The sequence below is a fragment of the Haliotis rufescens genome, unplaced genomic scaffold (genome assembly GCF_023055435.1).
Source record: "Haliotis rufescens isolate VD_foot unplaced genomic scaffold, xgHalRufe1.0.p SCAF_5, whole genome shotgun sequence".
NCBI lineage: Eukaryota > Metazoa > Mollusca > Gastropoda > Lepetellida > Haliotidae > Haliotis > Haliotis rufescens.
In genome coordinates, this window is record NW_025964223.1 from 36570521 (window position 1) to 36590133 (window position 19613).

General features: G+C 44.9%; 1 protein-coding gene across 1 annotated transcript in view; it reads left to right on the top strand.

Annotated features, from left to right (window-relative positions):
* Positions 1-19613, top strand: part of LOC124118515 (staphylococcal nuclease domain-containing protein 1-like) — a 48607-nt gene that overhangs the window by 23045 nt on the left and 5949 nt on the right. The window contains exons 9-18 of the mRNA XM_046480636.2: positions 554-644; positions 3454-3545; positions 3868-4000; positions 6574-6656; positions 6911-7094; positions 7485-7626; positions 15152-15264; positions 16021-16209; positions 16432-16567; positions 19435-19561. Coding sequence (XP_046336592.1) covers positions 554-644; positions 3454-3545; positions 3868-4000; positions 6574-6656; positions 6911-7094; positions 7485-7626; positions 15152-15264; positions 16021-16209; positions 16432-16567; positions 19435-19561 — 1290 coding nt within the window. The remainder of the gene's footprint in view (positions 1-553; positions 645-3453; positions 3546-3867; positions 4001-6573; positions 6657-6910; positions 7095-7484; positions 7627-15151; positions 15265-16020; positions 16210-16431; positions 16568-19434; positions 19562-19613) is intronic.

The following is a 19613-nucleotide window of genomic DNA, read 5'->3' on the forward strand; positions in this document are numbered from 1 at the left end:
GTGACTTACCTAGTTACAGCTGTATAGTGAGTGACTTACCTAGTTACAGCTGTATATTGTGTGACTTACCTAGTTACAGCTGTATATTGTGTGACTTACCTAGTTACAGCAGATTGTATGACTTACCTTGTTATAGCTGTATATTGTGTGACTTACCTAGTTACAGCTGTATATTGTATGACTTACCTAGTTACAGCTGTATATTGTGTGACTTACCTAGTTACAGCTGTATATTGTATGACTTACCTAGTTACAGCTGTATATTGTGTGACTTACCTAGTTACAGCTGTATATTGTGCGACTTACCTAGTTACAGATGTACATTGTGCAACTTACCTAGTTACAGCTGTACATTGTGTGACTTACCTAGTTGTATATTGTGTGACTTACTAGTTGTATACAGCTGTATATTGTGTGACTTATCAAGTTCTATACAGCTGTACATTGTGTGACTTACCTGGTTGTATATTGTGTGACTTACTAGTTGTATACGGCTGTATTTTATATGTGGGAGTACATTGTAGCAAGAAATGAGTTTTGCCTTTAAATGCAGGGTAGCCAAAGACAAGCGCTCTAGGATCTGGAAGGACTACAAGCCATCAGGGCAAAGCATTGACGTCAAGGACAAGACTTTTAGTGGCAAGGTTAGCTCACACAATGAAACATTTGCAGTGTAGACTGTACTCTATTTTCGCTGTTAGTATGTACATTTCATTACACACAGGGTGCTTGTACATACATTTCATTGTGTATCTAGTGCTTGTACATATATACTCACCAACAAAAGAAACGTATACCATACATGTTGGTAAATATATGAAGACTTACTCATATTCAAGAGTTATTAGATTGGTTAGACTCACAAATGAACATACTGTTATGTTGTGTAAACTGACGCTCATGAACGCATCACATGTGACGTCATAGATCCATGATTGGAGATGCACCATTTGTCTCCTGCACACCCACAGAGATCAATACATGTACACTATGCCTCCAACCATCGACCTCAAGTAAAGAAAGGAATTGTTTCAACCCTAGCAAGACAAGCTCACAACATCTGTTCCGTGAGGCAACATCTACCTACTGAACCAAGCCACCTCAAACAAGTATTTACACAGTATAACCTCTACCCGGAGCAACTAGTACAACAAACGATAGTACAACAGATTTCATCACCAAGAAATCTCAGAAAGCCCCCTGTCAATAGTCTGCACCCTTTGCGATCAGCCTCCCCTACTTTGGAACAGTTAGCCACAAAATCCAGAGACTCTTAAGAAACAGGCCGACATTGATGGAGTTTTCAAGAGAGGTCATACCATTCAGAACACAATAAAAGCCACAGGGAAACCACCATCCAGCCACAAGCTAGAACCATCAGGAGCAGTGTACCACATTCCGTGCAATCTTACATGGGAGAAACATCTAGACCCCTCAAAACCCTAATAAAAGGAACATCAAAGCTCAGTCTCCAAAGATGACTCTAAATCAGCTCTATCAGACCAATCCATGACAACCCAAGCCACAACATTCAGTCACAGCCCTCACCACCAACCTCAAAGACTTCAAGGTCAGGAAACTACAAGAAGCCATCAACCATTGATAAGTGATAACAATTTAATTTATACTTTGCTTTGCAACAAGATTAACTCACTCATTAAAATAGCACATCACTGCGTCAGAAAATAATAAATATTGATTAAATGTCTCACTCATTACAATAGCACATTAAAAACTTGTCACTCTCCATTGATCCTGTCTTTCACTCAATCAAGCTTAATGATGTGACCAGCAGCATCTAGGAATTCAAGGGGGCTTTTCTGTCCATTTGATAGTTGATTTTTCAAGTCAAGTTTCTCTGGTCAAGTTCAGACAACAATGCAGAGGAAGCGCTGACCATCTATTGTTGTCTTCCATGTGTGGTGCAGGTCAACCTGAGTCAAAGACCTTGGTAGGGCAGGTGTTGTCTTTCTTCGTCGACAGTACAATCCACTCTTCAACGTGTTGTAGGACTGAATGGTAGCAGCTTCTTCTCTGTTAAGGGTTTGCAGCTCCTCATTGTAGATGGCCTGAACAGGCGTTGTCTCTTCCTGGACTCGTCCTCGGAGATTGCTAAGGAATCTGGTGTTGGCCTCATCTTCGGGAGGATGGTTGTGGGGCGTACTGTTTCGGACAAAATCCCCAACAGTTGTACGAGGGGTGTTCATTAAAGATTTCCCCTAAACCACTTAGGGTTATCATATTTGGTTGAAATTTCACATGTGTAATGTTACATGTATCTATGGGTTATGTCTGAATTTGCAGCACCGAACTATTAATCTTACCACTTTTACAGGTGTTATGATCAAGTAGGGTGTGACAATGGAGCCAGTAGAATACCGAGCAGTGATTAGGTTTTTATATTTGAAAGGTCGCACACCAAAAGAAATTTTCGATGAAATGAAAGCAACTTATGGGGAAGATGCCCCATCATATGACGTTAAACACTGGCATCGCCAGTTCAAGTGTGGTCGGACATCTGTGAAAACAGCTGCCATTCCTGGTCGCCCCCATTCAGCCATTGATGAGGACACTATCCATCAAGTGGAGACCGCCATTTTGGCAGACCGACGTATAACTGTTCGCCAGTTAGCACAAGATGTCAAGATCAGTATAGGGTCTGTGGAAAAAATCATCCATGACAATTTGAACATGCATAAGGTGTCTGCACAATGGATTCCCAGGTTGCTCACACCTTTCCAAAAGCAGGAACGAGTCAATTGCTCAAAGGATCTTTTGGACATGTGCCAAAAAAAACAGCCAAACTTTTTTGACAGACTTATCACACAGGATGAAACATGGGTCCATCACTATGATCCTGAAACTAAAGTTCAGTCGATGCATCCATTTGTCAGTTAGGGATGTACTATTATTAGTGTAGGCAAACTACCACACCATGCTACTATTTCTGTAGGCAAAGTGCACTGTAGGCGATAGTAGACTCCACCCAATGATTACATACCCCCCGCGTACCATCAACTCATGAAAGACCCCAATCACCAATAATCCCCCCGTTGTTCATATTACCGGCTTCATCCTTTGTTCATGTCACTGACTTCACCGATGATTGTCATTACCACCTTTGTGTGTACATAACAGACTTCTCTAATCCAGTATAACAATATCTACTCTACTGTATAAACATTACCTCCTACTTGTATATATACTTGTCAACCACACTCTGTATATCACTATATGTTTCTATGGTTTGCGTTTGTTTGGCAGTGAGTATATTTATTTATTCATTCCGTTCCGTTCCGTTCCGTTCCGTTCCGTTCCGTTCCGTTCCGTTCCTTTCCTTTCCTTTCCTTTCCTTTCCTTTCCTTTCCTTTCCTTTCCTTTCCTTTCCTTTCCTTTCCTTTCCTTTCCTTTCCTTTCTTCCGGTACTTGTACTCCTATTTCATTGTATTACAGGTGGTTGAAGTTGTGAATGGAGATGCTCTTGTGGTGAAGATAGGTGACTCGACCATGAAGAAGGTGTTCCTGTCTAGTATACGCCCTCCAAGGTACTCATTAGAGATGTCTCCTTTCTGAAGTGTGTTTGTGGTCATGTGCCAGTTGTAGAACACAGAACACATCTGCATTACAGTCTATCACTGGGGAGATAACATTATGTGATGCCTTAACTATATTATATTGTACATTTATGTACCACACTTATCCAGAAACTAGTAACACTGTAATGTATCAAAACAAGATACTCATCACAAAAATATTCACACGCAGTGAAATGTCAGAAAGATTTCCGACATTCAATCACATCCAATCAGCACTCACTCCTGTTCACTTCACAAAGTGGGTGGTTGATGTTACGTCCTGTATTTCCAGGCAGAGCCAGGAGCCAGCTGGAGAGGGCGCCCCAGCCAAGGACACCAGCAACCGCAGAGTCAGGCCGCTGTATGACATCCCATACATGTTTGAGGCCAGGGAGTTCCTCAGGAAGAAACTCATTGGCAAGAAGGTGTGTTTGCACAAATAGTTTCAGAATACACAACTTTATCATATAATGGGTAGGCTTCTCGGCAGGATAAAGCCAACGGATAAAAACGATATCCGTTGGGGTCATATGCGGATAAAGATGCAAATATCAAAGGTCAAGTAGGGACTACTTTTACTGTTTATAAACAAACATGGTGTCGCCCTTGTCATTCGCCGATCGAGTCAGAATTAACCATCGGGAATATGGATAAACTACAGGGATAATTGCTATCATTATCACAAGAACAGTCATATAAACTGAAAATCAGTGTCTAACTGTGACGTAGCTAAGGCATTTTATAAGTTTTGGCAACTTTGGCGATATAAATTTCGAAACAATTTTGCGAGGGCACGAGACCTAGCCAAGCGGGATCAGTAACCATATCTGCAGCTTGAAACCTTCTCCACAAATTAAAATAGTTGGATTTGGCCGAAATATGTTTGAATTGTTACCTTGTTTCGTTTTGTCGCTTTGTGTACATCTGACTACACTTCTTAACGTTATGACAGGACCGACCGACTGTCAACAACGTCTGACCGTGGCCGTGACGTCTCATTGACTAGGGTTAGAGTAGCTTCCCTTTGACAAAGTGCAGTTACTCTAGCGGACAGACCGATGGATTGCCGCGAAAGGCAATTAAAAACAATTGTTGTTTTGCGTTTATGTTGCTTCGCCACTGTATAAGAAACAGATTTCAGTTGGAACTATATTGGTTTCTGTCACTGTCCGACTGACACATCACTTACCCTGTGACGTAATAAATATTAATGCGCGCATTCCAGGAAAACTCGCAATGTTTCGGTAATGTTTGTGAGAGAGGGAAAGCGATTTTGGTAGCACAGAATTAAAGAATGACATTATATGATAAAGAGGTTATCACGCTTGTGTGTTTGGGGATGGTAAATATCCTGTATTAGGAATAAACACTATGTATTTAGCTCGCCAAGGCTCGCTAAATACAATGTTTATTCCTAATGCAGGATATTTACCATCCCCAAACACACTCGCGTGATAACCTCTATGTATTTGAAGTATTGTTAACAACCAGAAAAAAATACCAATGTTATTGTGTTGGCAAGAGACTAACCTGAACGTATGGTTGTAGCTGGTGAATGTGGAAATAAGTTATTACCTATTCCTTCGTCTGATCAGGGAAGTCTGGAAATCGATTACCGTACATCGACGTCTAGCAACAATTTGACCAATCAATCATCAATGCTCCTGCACTTGAGATAGCAAAAACTTTATGTTGACATATTATAGTCAGACTGCGACAAATATGTCTTTCAACGAGTCAATTTATGGCATTTATGATATATATCTCCATTCTCTATCCACTAAAGTTCATTTCAAGGTGTCAGTAGCGGTAATCTGACCATAGTTTCTATCAATAACGGTGAGTTGTGCGATCTACCGATCACTTCACACACGGTTTTGACAAAATGAATGTAAACAATTTTGAATGGAATTAATAAAAAGATTACAAACGTAAGTCCAGATATACAATGAACACTTTTTGTAACCAGACAGTGCAATTACATGATTAATTTGCGTACTTCAGTACTGATTTGTTGACATGTGTTACATGCTCACAGTAATGTCTTTGTGTTGGGGGGAAAAAACCATCAAAACTCTTCAACCCTGTGGATAAGACCCCATTGAAAGCCCCCTAATTCTAGGTACAAAAAACTTATACACAGCGATAAACTGATCAGTCATGTCTCAAAACAGATTATAACCTATTCCTTTGTGGCAAGGTGAATGTGGAAATAGATTATGACCTATTCCTTTGTGGCAGGTGAATGTGAAAATAGATTATAACCTATTCCTTTGTCTGATCAGGCAAGTCTGGAAACAGATAATGACCTATTCCTTTGTGGCAAGGTGAATGTGGAAATAGATTATAATCTATTCCTTTGTGGCAAGGTGAAATGTGGAAATAGATTATAACCTATTCCTTTGTGGCAAGGTGAATGTGGAAATAGATTATAACCTATTCCTTTGTGGCGAGGTGAATGTTGAAATAGATTATGACCTATTCCTTTGTGGCAAGGTAAATGTGGAAAAAGATTATAACCTATTCCTTTGTGGCAACGTGAATGTGGAAATAGATTATAACCTATTCATTTGTGGCAAGGTGAATGTGGAAAAAGATTATTACCTATTCCTTTGTGGCGAGGTGAATGTTGAAATAGATTATGACCTATTCCTTTGTGGCAAGGTGAATATTGAAATAGATTATGACCTATTCCTTTGTGGCAAGGTGAATATGGAAATAGATTATAACCTATTCCTTTGTGGCAAGGTGAATATTGAAATAGATTATGACCTATTCCTTTGTGGCAAGGTGAATGTTGAAATAAATTATATCCTATTCCTTTGTGGCAAGGTGAATGTGGAAATAGATTATAACCTATTCCTTTGTGGCAGGTGAATGGGGAAATAGATTATAACCTATTCCTTTGTGGCAAGGTGAATGTGGAAAAAGATTATAACCTATTACTTTGTGGCAAGGTGAATGTGGAAATAGATTATAACCTATTCCTTTGTGCCAGGTGAATGTGGAAATAGATTACATCCAACCACCCAACCAGGGATACCCCGAGAAGACCTGCTGTACTATTACCATTGGAGGAATGTGAGGCTACTTCTTTCACAGATATAGATAGATGTAGCTTATGATTTATCTGCAATAACTAAGTGAATCCTGAAGTCTCAGAAATAATTTTGTCTCATGGACACGGAATTGCAGTTGGTTTTCTCTTTCAGTTGTCATCTGTTCTGCTTTCAATTGTAACATCAGTAATATAATTTTCAAGTTCAGAAACAATGCTGAAATACTGCTGGTCATCATGTGTCAGATAATACTAATAGTTGGTGTTTTGTTGGCAGCAATGTGGCAGAAGCACTGGTGAGCAAAGGCTTCGCTACAGTGTTACGGTACCGGCAGGATGATGACCAGCGCTCCTCCCACTACGATGTCCTGCTTGCAGCAGAGGCCCGTGCAGAGAAGAAAGGAGTTGGGCTGCACTCCAAGAAGGAGAAGCCAGTTCACAGAGTGGCAGATATATCAGGGGTGAGTAGTGAAGGTTGTAGTCAGCAGTACCAATGTTTTCCTTTTGTGAGGGGGCCACGGGTGGCCCAGTCGTTTAAGGCGCCGCGATTCGCTGTGCAGGGTTGCGTCCCTTGGGCACACCAGAAACCTTTGATTGTGGGTTCGAATCCTGGTTTGCCCCAATTATGTTTCTAGGTTTGTCAGCACCATACCCGTGCTCGTGGGTTTCACCAAAGTGGTTGACGTCTGAGACCTGCATCACTTCGGGCTTTCCTCCCACATTAAGCTGGCACGCCGTGATATAACTGGAATAATGTTAAAAGCGACGTTAAACACAACTCACTCGCTCACTCCTTTTGTGAGTTTCTGTGACAGAATTATACCCCAACTGAGTATGTGTTGTGTTTTCAGGACGTAACGAAGGCCAAGCAGTTCCTGCCTTTCCTCCAGCGTGCTGGGCGATCTGAAGCAGTAGTAGAGTTTGTGGCTAGTGGGTCCCGCCTCCGCCTGTACATCCCCCGCGAGACATGTCTTGTTACATTCCTCATTTCAGGTAACATGTGGAAATAGGTTGATTCTGTGACAGGTGGCTGAAAAGAGTTGAGCCTTTTTATGAAGTATAGTACACCCTTAACAGTTTGCATGTATTATCATGATTATGTACAATACTTCAAAGACTTACAGGCTGCATTTGAAACAAATACACAACCAGACTGCATATTTCTGTAGGTATCACAGTGGTGTCAATTATCGACCATTCATGAGGACAATATCATGTTTTATAGACCAAAGACACTGATCTTGATATCAGTTTCTCAAAGAGTGTCTCCTTTGAGTCCATTGGCTTAATTACGCAACCATTGAAAATACAGATTTGTTCATGTAATTATAGGTATTATTTGTTCTTGTGAGCGGACAACATTGGCTACCATGCTGTCATTAAGTGTCTCCAACTGAACGAGAATGTTGATAAAAAACATATTTTTTACTTATCCTGCGTTACTCCTTAATGCATATTACTGCTTGTTCTTGACAGAGAAAAGAGCTGTGTGAAGGTCTTTGCTTGAAGAAGTTGCTCCAACTAGCTGAGAGGCCAACCCATCACGCTGCTCTCACGTGACCAAAGGAAGTGACGTCACGGATCATCACATTACTCTTGTCACTTGATGAGAGAAGACCTGTTTTTTCTTCTTGTAACATAAAACTGGTTCAAACCCTCACATGTTTGCTATCTGAGTTAATGTTGTTTTGTCTTTGTGTTGTGCATACGGTTTGTATTTTGTACATTCTATGTTTGATAAACATGTGCATAACTTTTTTAGACACTTACTGGCGTTCCCCAAAAGGAAACATAAGGCCAGGTGTCTTGTTGCTCCAAGTAGCCATCTTGAATATTTTGCGTAGCCAGCCGTTTGTGGACTGGTTTGCGTTTTATATTCTTTGCTTGGTACCCCACGATTGGTGTAACATCTCATGTATTGTTTTGTTTGATTATATTTTGTCTTATGTTTTTCGTAATATTTGTTTCATAAACCCACATAGTGGGATAGACAAATTATAGCATACACAATTGGGCGTGGACGCATTGTGATTTTACACTGCCTCGTTGCAGATATCATGCCCTCCTGCTTAAAGTGCCGACGCAATATGTCGGCGTTGGATCCCCACCCCCTGTGCCTTTATTGTACATCTAAATGCCACCAAGATCACAGATGTAAAGACTGTTTACTGCTTGCACCCACAGCTTTAAGACAGTATCTACGTGTGTGCACTAAACGCAGAACACAGCAGGCCAGGAAACACCGGCGCAGGATGTCAGACCTCTCCGAGGTTTTGCCTTCCAGATCAGCCATCTCGGATGCCAACCCCCCCCCCCCGACCTCAACTGCTCCCTTGATGTCGGTCCCCAGGGTTGTCCCAGGGTCTCTACCCAGAGCACTCGGACAACCACAACAGTGTCTATCTTTACGTCGTTGACCTCTGTGGCGCTCACGTACCAGACCGCGCCTATACCTTCCTCGGATAGACGCCCGGTCTCCCACAGGCCCCCCCCGCCTAAGGCTCAGACGCTTGGTCTACCACAGGCGCCCCCACCTATGGCACAAATGCTCGGTCTCCTACAGGCGCCCCCGCCTTCGGCACAGACGCTCGGTCTACTACAGGCGCCCCCGCCTACGGTACAGACGCTCGGTCTTCCACAGGCGCCCCCGCCTACGGCACAGACGCCTATAATAGACGCCTCCCTCCTCCAGTACCTGCAGTACTTACAGGCGAGACAGCTGGCGACACCAGACGCCTCTACAAGCGCCTCTCATAGCGTCTCCGCAGACGCCTACTCTAGCGATCTTTCAGATGGCGCCTATCTGCACGACGTCCTTACAGACACCCGCGCCCTTGCCTAGTACGTCCTCACGGCGGAGTGACAGCAGTTCCTCTAGGCAGGGTCAGACATCAAGGAGCCGCTCCCCGATTAGCAGGCGCTCCAGTGGCTACCAATACGACTCCTACGAGGGCGCCTTCATCCCTTGATATGATGACACCCCTATGTACGGTGGATCCCACCTGGGTTTTGACCAGGTCGCTGACTGGTTGGCTGACAGATTGGAGGCTATCGCTCCCTCGCCTGGCCTAGAGGTCGATAGCAAGACGGCTATCCGTGCGGACCCCACTTCGATCCCCCCGGACCCACTGATCAGAGACATGGTCTCAGGGTCCTTCAGGGCCCCACGATACAGACGAGATGACTTCCCAGTTCACTCTCTTCAAGTTGCGAACCACGCTCACTCCTTGGATGAGGAATGGAACCTCATGACGGGATCGAACCGCTCCACCTCAGTCCGAGTCTCCGACAACAAACTCGCCTACGTAGAGACCGAGATTCGCCACACGCACAAATCCCTCTCTCTGATGGCATCGTCCTCCAGGGCCATACTGCAGGACTTAGCGGAGGACAACCCCCATAGGATTGACCATCTAACTACTGTCTTATCCTATCTCCAACAACAGGTGGAACAGATGCGCTCCCAAATGCGCGCCACTCTGATCGAGCTCACTACCACCAGACGCCTTGGGTACCTTGCCTTGTCCAACTGGGACCCAGAGAGACCTCTTGCGCCAACCCTGGTCCGGCTCTGACCTCTTTAATGGGTCTCAGCCTTCGCCCGTGATGAGAAGGCTCTCAAGGCCCTGGCAAGGGTGTCTCAGCCAGACTCTGCTAGGGCTCCTACCAACTACGTCACAATTCCCTCCGGTCCCGGGGGCGGGGTGCCACCTCAACCTTTCGAGGCAGAGGCAAGGTGAAAGGAAAGTCTTCAGGGTCATATCAGCCCCGTCGCGGCTACCCCAAGAGGGGTAACGCCAGCCACAGGGACCCTCAGTGAACCGCCGGACAGACACGACTGGGACCCCCCACCCCCAGCCGTCCAAGTTGTCGACACCCCAGTAGACTGGCTCACTTCTGGCAGAATTGGGAGATCCTGGGGGACCCATATGTCACCAACACGGATACAAGCTGACGCTTGTAGACGACCCGCCACTGACGTCATCACCCATACTGGACACATACCCCCAACTCAACAGCAGCTTCTGAGCTGGAATATCACGGCGCTGCTATACAAGAAAGCCATAGAGGTTGTACACGCCCCAGCCATAACACCGGGCTTCTATTCACCTGTCTTCCTGGTCCCCAAGAAGGACTCAGACAAGCACAGGATGATACACAACCTCACCGCCTTCAACAAACGCTACCTGGCGCGTCAGCCGTACTTCCAGGATGACCACTCTCAGGCTTCTGCGATCCCAGATCGAGGCGCAGGAGGCGCTCATCAGCCTGGACATCGAGGAAGCCTACCTACACATCCCTATACATCCCGACGACAGGAAATTCTTCCGCTTCATCTTCATGGGCGTCCATCACCAATGGGCGGTCCTCCCGGTTGGAATTTCTTCGGCCCCGTGGCTATTCACACGGCTTACCAAGCCGATAGCCTCGTACCTCCATCGCCGGGACATCCTGTTCCAGGCGTACATAGACGACTGCCTACTGGACCATCTGGACCCGGTCACCCTACTCCACCACAGGGACTTCACCCTGCGACTCCTATACCAGTTGGGGTGGAAGATCAACTTCAGGAAGTCAGAGTTGACACCCTCGAAGAACCTTCAGTTCATCGGGGGCCTCTTCCAGACGGACCTTGACCTCATCTCTGTACCCAGAGACCGGTGGGAGCGCATGCAGGCGCACCTGATTCCAGGCTCCACCTACCATGCACTCTGCGCCAATGGCAAGTCCTCCTGGGCCTCCTAACCTTGGCACAGGACTTGACCTACAGAGGAAGGCTCCAACTGCGCCCTGTTCAGATGTTCCTGGCACCCTACATCAGACGCCAGGACCCTGCTCTTTCAATCGTCCTCCTCTTTCCATCGTCCTCCCGGATCTTCTCAAGCAGCATCTCCGGTGGTGGACGGTGGAATTGAATGTCTTAGGCGGCGTCTCCTTGACAGGGCTTACGACCTCTCTTCATAGACGCATCCCTACAGAGATGGGGCGCACACCTGGAGGGACAGGTCGCCTCAGGGCTGTGGTCAATGGATCAGCGCCTATGGCACATCAACAACCTCAAACTGAAAGCGCTTATCCTGGCCATCACTCACTGGAAGCAGGCACTCAGACACGCCCGGCTCTCCATCTCGATAGACAACTTCACTGTCGTTTGGTGTCTCCAGAACCAGGGAACGACTCATTCGACCTTGCTCCTTCAACAGACGTTCCAATTATTTCACCTAGTGGATCAGCTGAGGATCCATTTCCAGGTCCACCACATCACGGGCTGCCGAAACATCCTAGCGGATGCCCTGTCTCAGCCAGACAAGGTGGCTCCTACAGAGTGGAACCTTCACCCAGACGCCTTCGCTCTTGCTTGTCAAGACCACGTTCTTCCCAACATAGACCTATTTGCCACCAGCCAGAACTACCAGATCCCGACCTACATATGTCCGGTGCCGGATCCACTGGCTTTGGCAGTCAACGCCTTCGGCGTCCCCTGGGAGGGACTAAGAGCGTACGCTTTTCTGCCACCTGTGCTCCTTCCCAAAGTCGTCCAGAAGATCAGATCGACACAGAACCTCGATCTGACTTTGGTCGCGCCCTGGTGGCCAGCGAGGGCTTGGTTTGTTGACCGCAGAGAGCTATCCGACGGCAACTCCCTGCCACTCCCATATTGGCCAAACCTGCTGATCCACCCTCACAGCAGACAGCCACACCCAGGACCAGACAGGTTACGTCTTGAAATCTGGTCCATTTACAGAGAGCTTTGAGCGCCATGGCTACTCGGCCAGAGCGGCTAAGGCCATCACGATGGCACATCGCCCAACCACCAGGAGCCTTTATGACAGCAAATGGCAATCCTTTGAGAGCTTTTGCAGGAGTAAGCACCAAGACCCCACATCTGCATCGCCACAATTCCTGGCCGAGTTTATGCTCCATCTGCGACACAAGCGTAAGCTCAAGGGCAGTACCATCATGACCTACCTTGTGGCGCTCAACTCTGTCCTGGCAGTCCAGAAAGACACATGACGAAAATCCTGGAACTCCAGGCACTGCTCCGCTCCTTCAGACTGGAAGACCAAAAGGCGAAGTTCCGTCACCCGGCCTGGGACTTGAACGTCATTCTCACATCGCTGAGAGACGCACCTTTCGAGGCACTCGAAACGTCATTATTCTACAACCTGACAAAAAAGACGGTCTTCCTACTGGCGCTCGCTACAGCAGCCCGGGTCAGCGAGCTACATGCCCTAGATGTCACAAGGGTCAGCTTTGAGCAGGGAGCACACAGAGCTGTGCATCTGGGCCTGTGCTGGGACTTCAATGCAAAGAATCAGCTCCCAGGCCAGCCCGACAGATCGTTCCTCATCCCCCCCGTGTGATCGATTGTGGGCGTGGAAGACGAACAAGAGCTCTGTCTATGTCCGGTTAGAGCACTTCATTGCTACATCCGACGATCCGAGGAACGCCGTAGACGACGAGGCCTCTTTGTACCGGTATCTGCGACCTCGCGAGCGGAGGTCCGCCGCAACATGATCGCCCTTTGGCTACGAGCCATCATCCTCCAGGCCTACGAGGCCACGGGACTGGACCCTCCACGCTCCAACAATCCGCATGAGATCCGGGCGGTCGCCTCCACCATGGCACTTCACAGCAACTGCTCTCTACGCGCTATCATGGAGGGATGTTTCTGGCGTTCCAACACAGTCTTCGTCAGTCACTACCTGCGAGATGACGCTTTGAAGGACGTGCAAGGCACGCACATCTTTGGTCCGTTAGTAGTGGCCCAGTAGGTCACCTTTACTACACGCCATTGACCACGCCTCAAAGTCCAGAGCCGGCCTTTCGACCTCCCCTGGCGTAGCCCTGGACTAGAAGGTTCATGCCTCATTTGCATACGGCTCGGTGCTCCAGTCTCGACCTAACCGAGCGCTATTGTCAGGCTGCGCAGTACTAGGACACAATGCATACCTGACTCTTGCCGTCCATGTCATGGTCACCCAGGCCGACCACAGCCAAAGACGGGCTGACGGAAACCGAGTTTCCTATACATGGAGTGGTCACCCGATGCCGACCACACAGCCTAGGATTGGCTAGGGAACAGAGTCTGGAAATAACAGATGAAAGGTCCACCTCTGAAGGTATGCCCACCTCCGGTTCCATCCGATAAAGATGCATTAAGGAGTAATGCAGGATAAGTAAAAAATCTAGTAAAATCCTAGATATTTTTCATATTTGTATACTTATCCTGCATTACTGCGTCTAAATGGACCCGCCCATCGCAGATATACCTCCCCACGGTATCTTCCGATGTTTCGGACTACAGAGTAATGTGATGATCCGTGACGTCACTTCCTTTGGACACGTGAGAGCTGCATGATGGGCTGGCAACTCAGCTAGTTGGAGCAACTTCTTCAAGCAAAGACCTTCACACAGCTCTTTTCTCTGTCAAGAACAAGCAGTAATATGCATTAAGGAGTAATGCAGGATAAGTATACAAATATATAAAATATCTAGGATTTTACTAGTACATGTATGTAATTATGGATGATTAACGACTCACCACTCATCACATATCCAATACAGTAGGCATCTCTCATGGGAGAGTGGAGAACATTCTGAGGAATGTACTGGGCATGACAAAGGTTTCAGCATGCTGGGTTCCATAGATTTTGATTACTGATCAGAAACGTTCAAGTTTCATCTTCTCTTGTGAGAATTTGTCATCGTGAAGCAGACCCAGCTGATTTTATTTTGTGATTTGTAACCATGGGTGTCGTGGGCTCACTACTATCAGCCAGAGACTAATTACATTCAAAGTGGAAACGTCTAACGTCTCCTCCGAAGAAGAAGGCAAAATCTGTTCCATCGGCTGGCAAGGTGATGACTTCAGTGATGGCTCTCGCAAGGTCAGACCATTAACGCCCAATATTGTGCCAACCTGCTAAGGCAACTAATTTAGAATATCCAAGCCAAACAAAGTGTGTTGTCCAACAAGGACAATGCAACTGTGCACAAGTCTGTCGTCGCCATGGCTTTAACTCATTGAACATCCTCCGTATCCACCAGATTTTCCACCAGGTTTCCATCTCTTCCCAAACCTGAAGAAAGAACACTATGGCAAGCATTACTTGAGTGACGGTGCCATCATTTCTGCTGTGGATGACTTTTTAGATCACCGGGAGGAAGCCTTCTACACCAGTGGGATCCAGGCACTCCAGCATCATTGGAAGAAGAGAGTGGACCGTGTCTGGGATTATGTTGAAAACTAATTAGCAACCATCTCCATCAACACAGTCCATCATAGTTATGCTCAGAACTTTTCAGCCACCTCCAGTATGTAAAATCCATTGCGTACAATGTATGTGTACATGTATATTCAAGTCCAGACACTTTTAGACCAGTACAATCCAGTCCAGGTTATATATGAATTCGCTGGTCACTGGTCACCCATTTTGATGATGTTGTGGGAATAAGAGTTATCTCCCTTCAGTAAGGAGTGTTCAAATGCCTTATGCCAGTATTGATATTGCAGGTATCTCCTGTCCTCGTGGATCTCGACCCCTGCCAGGAGGACAGATGGCGCCTGCCGAGCCATATGGAGAAGATGCCCACAGCTTCACTAAGGAGTTGTGTCTACAAAGAGAGGTATGGAACTCAAGTAGGGCAGTGTTGTGAAATTCTTGGCTTTAAAGATAAGCTAGGGTAGATTGAACTGTGAAAATAGGTTGTCTATCTTTGTTAACATTGCTCCATATGTTAATTGTCAGGATGTTATTTTTATGATTAGGATTTTTACATTAGAGTTACAATATTTTAATGTATTTTCTATATATGTGATGTTCAACAGTGGGTATGGACTCTACTATGCATTCCATCAAATAATGCTTACAATAATGTGTTAATGACTTTTAAGAGGGTCCGATCAGATTTTCAATACAGTAAACTACGGTTATAACGAACTGAAAGGAACTACCGATTTTAGTTCATTATAAATATATACACAGCATATATACAGCAAATGGACGGGACCGGAGCAGTTTGTTATAGGCATGTTCATTATAAGAGTAGTTTATTGTATGTCACCATGGCAGCCATATTGGTGAAAAACCTTTATTTTATTCAAAATAAAATGAAATTAGTATGTATGTACTTTGTAGTGGAACTCAACACATATGTTCCTTTATTGTGATATTGTAAAGTGTGACCTTAAGTTAATCTTTGCCCTTTGAAATGGCTCTGTAAACATCATCTGCTCAGAAAACTGTTGACCTGTGAAGATGAAACATCACATGCTTGTACCTGCCAATGATCACACCTAAATTTGTCCGAGAAGTTTGAATCTGATAGGTCAAAGGACCAGGACATTTGTGAAACTGTGCAACAAAGTGTTTGTGACATCAGGTGGAAGTGGAAGTCGAGGCTATTGACAAGGGAGGCAACTTCATTGGCTGGCTGTTTGTGGATGGCATCAACTTGTCTGTAGCTCTAGTTGAAGGTGGCCTAGCATCTGTGCACTTCACCGCCGAGCGCAGCAACTTCTACAAAACTCTACAGGTGGCTGAGGAGAAGGCCAAGACAGACAAGCTCAAAGTAAGTCACACAGCATCTATATATGTTATCATGTCTTTGTCCTACAGTTGAAGTGTCCCCCACCGTGATATGGCATAATATTGCTAAAAGCGGCGTAAAACCATACTCACTCACTCTACAGTTGAAGTATTTCTGCATTATGGATGTAAGATACTGATAAATGATAAATTGAAAGACAGTGAGTTACAACATTAGATAGTTTGAGACTGATTTTTGTTGCAGATGTGGGCCAATTTTGTTGAGCCTACTAAACAGGAAGTAGTGGAAGAGCCTGCAGACAGGAAGGTTACGTACAAGAACATCATCATAACAGAGGTCAACGATTCACTCTCATTCTTTGCTCAAACAGTGGAAAAGGGTTAGTATGAAGTAAATGTATATGTTATGTACTAAACAGTCCAATGATCCTGGGTTCAAAACCTGGTTCACCCTGATTATGTTTCTTGGTTTGTCAGCACAATACCTGTGCTCGTGGGTTTCACCAAAGTTGTCATCGTCTACAACCTCACTTTGGGCTTTCCCCCCCACAAGCTGACACACTGTGATATCGATATCGCTTTAGTACTGTGGCGTGTCATTCACTACTGAACCATCCTTTCTGTGTGTAACTTTGTGTAAAATCCAATTCCTCATATACATGCACAATACTGTAAATATGTGTGTGTTGTTTAGGACAGTGTAAATGTGTGTGTTGTTTAGGACAGTGTAAATGTGTGTGTTGTTTAGGACAGTGTAGTGGTGAGTATGGTTTTACGCCGCTTTTAGCAATATTCCAGCAATATCACGGCGGGGGACACCAGAAATGGGCTTCACACATTGTACCCATGTCGGGAATCGAACCCGGGTCTTTGGCGTGACGAGCGAACGCTTTAACCACTAGGCTACCCGACCGCCCCTTAGGACAGTGTAAATGTGTTAGGACAGTGTAAATGTGTGTGTGTTTAGGACAGTGTACATGTGTGTGTTTAGAACAGTGTACATGTGTGTGTGTGTTGTTTAGGACAGTGTAAATGTGTGTGTGTTGTTTGGGGCAGTGTGTAAATGTGTGTGTGTGTTTTGGGCAGTGTAAATGTTGTGTGTGTTTAGGACAGTGTGTAAATGTGTTCGTTTAGGACAGTGTGTAAATGTGTGTGTTTAGGACAGTGTGTAAATGTGTGTGTGTTGTTTAGGACAGTGTAAATGTGTGTGTTTAGGACAGTGTATAAATGTATGTGTGTTGTTTAGGACAGTGTAAATGTGTGTGTGTTGTTTGGGGCAGTGTGTAAATGTGTGTGTGTGTGTTTTGGGCAGTGTAAATGTTGTGTGTGTTTAGGACAGTGTGTAAATGTGTGTGTTTAGGACAGTGTGTAAATGTGTGTGTTTAGGACAGTGTGTAAATGTGTGTGTGTGTTTAGGACAGTGTGTAAATATGTGTGTGTGTTGTTTAGGACAGTGTAAATGTGTGTGTATTGATGACAGTGTGTAAATGTGTGTTGTTTAGGACAGTGTGAATGTGTGTGTTTGTTCCGGACATTGTGAATGTGCGTCTAGGGCAGTGTGTAAATGTGTGTGAAGTGTTGTTCAGGGCAGTGTTTGAATGTGAGATGTGTTGTTCAGGGTAGTGTGTGAATGTGTGTGTGTTATTTATGGCAGTGTGTGATGTGTTGTTCAGGGCACTGTGTGTGGGTGTGTGTGTGGTTCAGGGCAGAATGTAAATGTGTGTGATGTGTTCAGGACAGTGTGAATGTGTGTGTTTGTTCAGGGCAGTGTGTGAATGTATGTGTGTTGTTTAGGGCAGTGTGTGTTTGTTCAGGGCAGTGTGTTAATGTATGTGTGTTGTTTAGGGCAGTGTTTAAATGTATGTGTGTTGTTTAGGGCAGTGTGTAAATGGTGTTAGTTGTAAAGGACACTGTGTAAATGTGTGTGATGTGTTGTTCAGGGCAGTGTGTGAATGTGTGATGTATTGTTCAAGGCAGAATGTAAATGTGTGTGTTTGTTTAGGGCAGTGTGTGAATGTATGTGTGTTGTTTAGGGCAGTGTGTGAATGTATGTGTGTTGTTTAGGGCAGTGTGTGAATGTATGTGTGTTTAGGGCAGTGTGTTAATGTGTGTGTGTTGTTTAGGGCAGTGTGTGAATGTATGTGTGTTTAGGGCAGTGTGTGAATGTGTGTGTGTTGTTAAGAGCAGTGTATAAATGTATTTGTCTTGTTTAGGGCAGTGTATAAATGTATGTGTGTTGTTTAGGGCAGTGTGTAAATGTATGTGTGTTGTTTAGGGCAGTGTGTAAATGTATGTGTGTTGTTTAGGGCAGTGTGTGAATGTATGTGTGTTTAGGGCAGTGTGTAAATGTATGTGTGTTGTTTAGGGCAGTGTCTTAATGTATGTGTGTTGTTTAGGGCAGTGTGTGAATGTATGTGTGTTTAGGGCAGTGTGTAAATGTATGTGTGTTGTTTAGGGCAGTGTGTTAATGTATGTGTGTTTAGGGCAGTGTATAAATGTATTTGTGTTGTTTAGGGCAGTGTATAAATGTGTGTTGTTTAGGGCAGTTCGTAAATGTATGTGTGTTGTTTAGGGCAGTGTGTGAATGTATGTGTGTTGTTTAGGGCAGTGTGTAAATGTATGTGTGTTGTTTAGGGCAGTGTGTTAATGTATGTGTGTTGTTTAGGGCAGTGTATAAATGTATTTGTGTTGTTTAGGGCAGTTTGTTAATGTATGTGTGTAGTTAAGGGCAGTGTGTTAATGTATGTGTGTTGTTTAGGGCAGTGTGTAAATGTATTTCTGTTGTTTAGGGCAGTGTGTAAATGTATGTGTGTTTAGGGCAGTGTGTAAATGTATGTGTGTTGTTTAGGGCAGTGTGTTAATGTATGTGTGTAGTTTAGGGCAGTGTGTTAATGTATGTGTGTTGTTTAGGGCAGTGTGTAAATGTATGTGTGTTTAGGGCAGTGTATAAATGTATTTGTGTTGTTTAGGGCAGTGTGTTAATGTATGTGTGTAGTTTAGGGCAGTGTGTTAATGTATGTGTGTTGTTTAGGGCAGTGTGTAAATGTATTTGTGTTGTTTAGGGCAGTGTGTTAATGTATGTGTGTTGTTTAGGGCAGTGTGTAAATGTATTTCTGTTGTTTAGGGCAGTGTGTAAATGTATGTGTGTTTAGGGCAGTGTGTAAATGTATGTGTGTTGTTTAGGGTAGTGTGTGATTGGTGTTAGTTGTAAAGAACACTGTGTAAATGTGTGTGATGTGTTGTTCAGGGCCCGAGCTGGAAAAGATGATGGAGGAGCTGCGTAGTGACTTGGAGAACAACCCGCCTCTCAAAGGAGCGTACACACCTAAAAAGGGAGACAAGTGTGCAGCCAAGTTCTCACAAGATGACCAGTGGTGAGTCTTATGAATTGCTCCTCTTCATTTTGTATTGACCACCAACATTAGT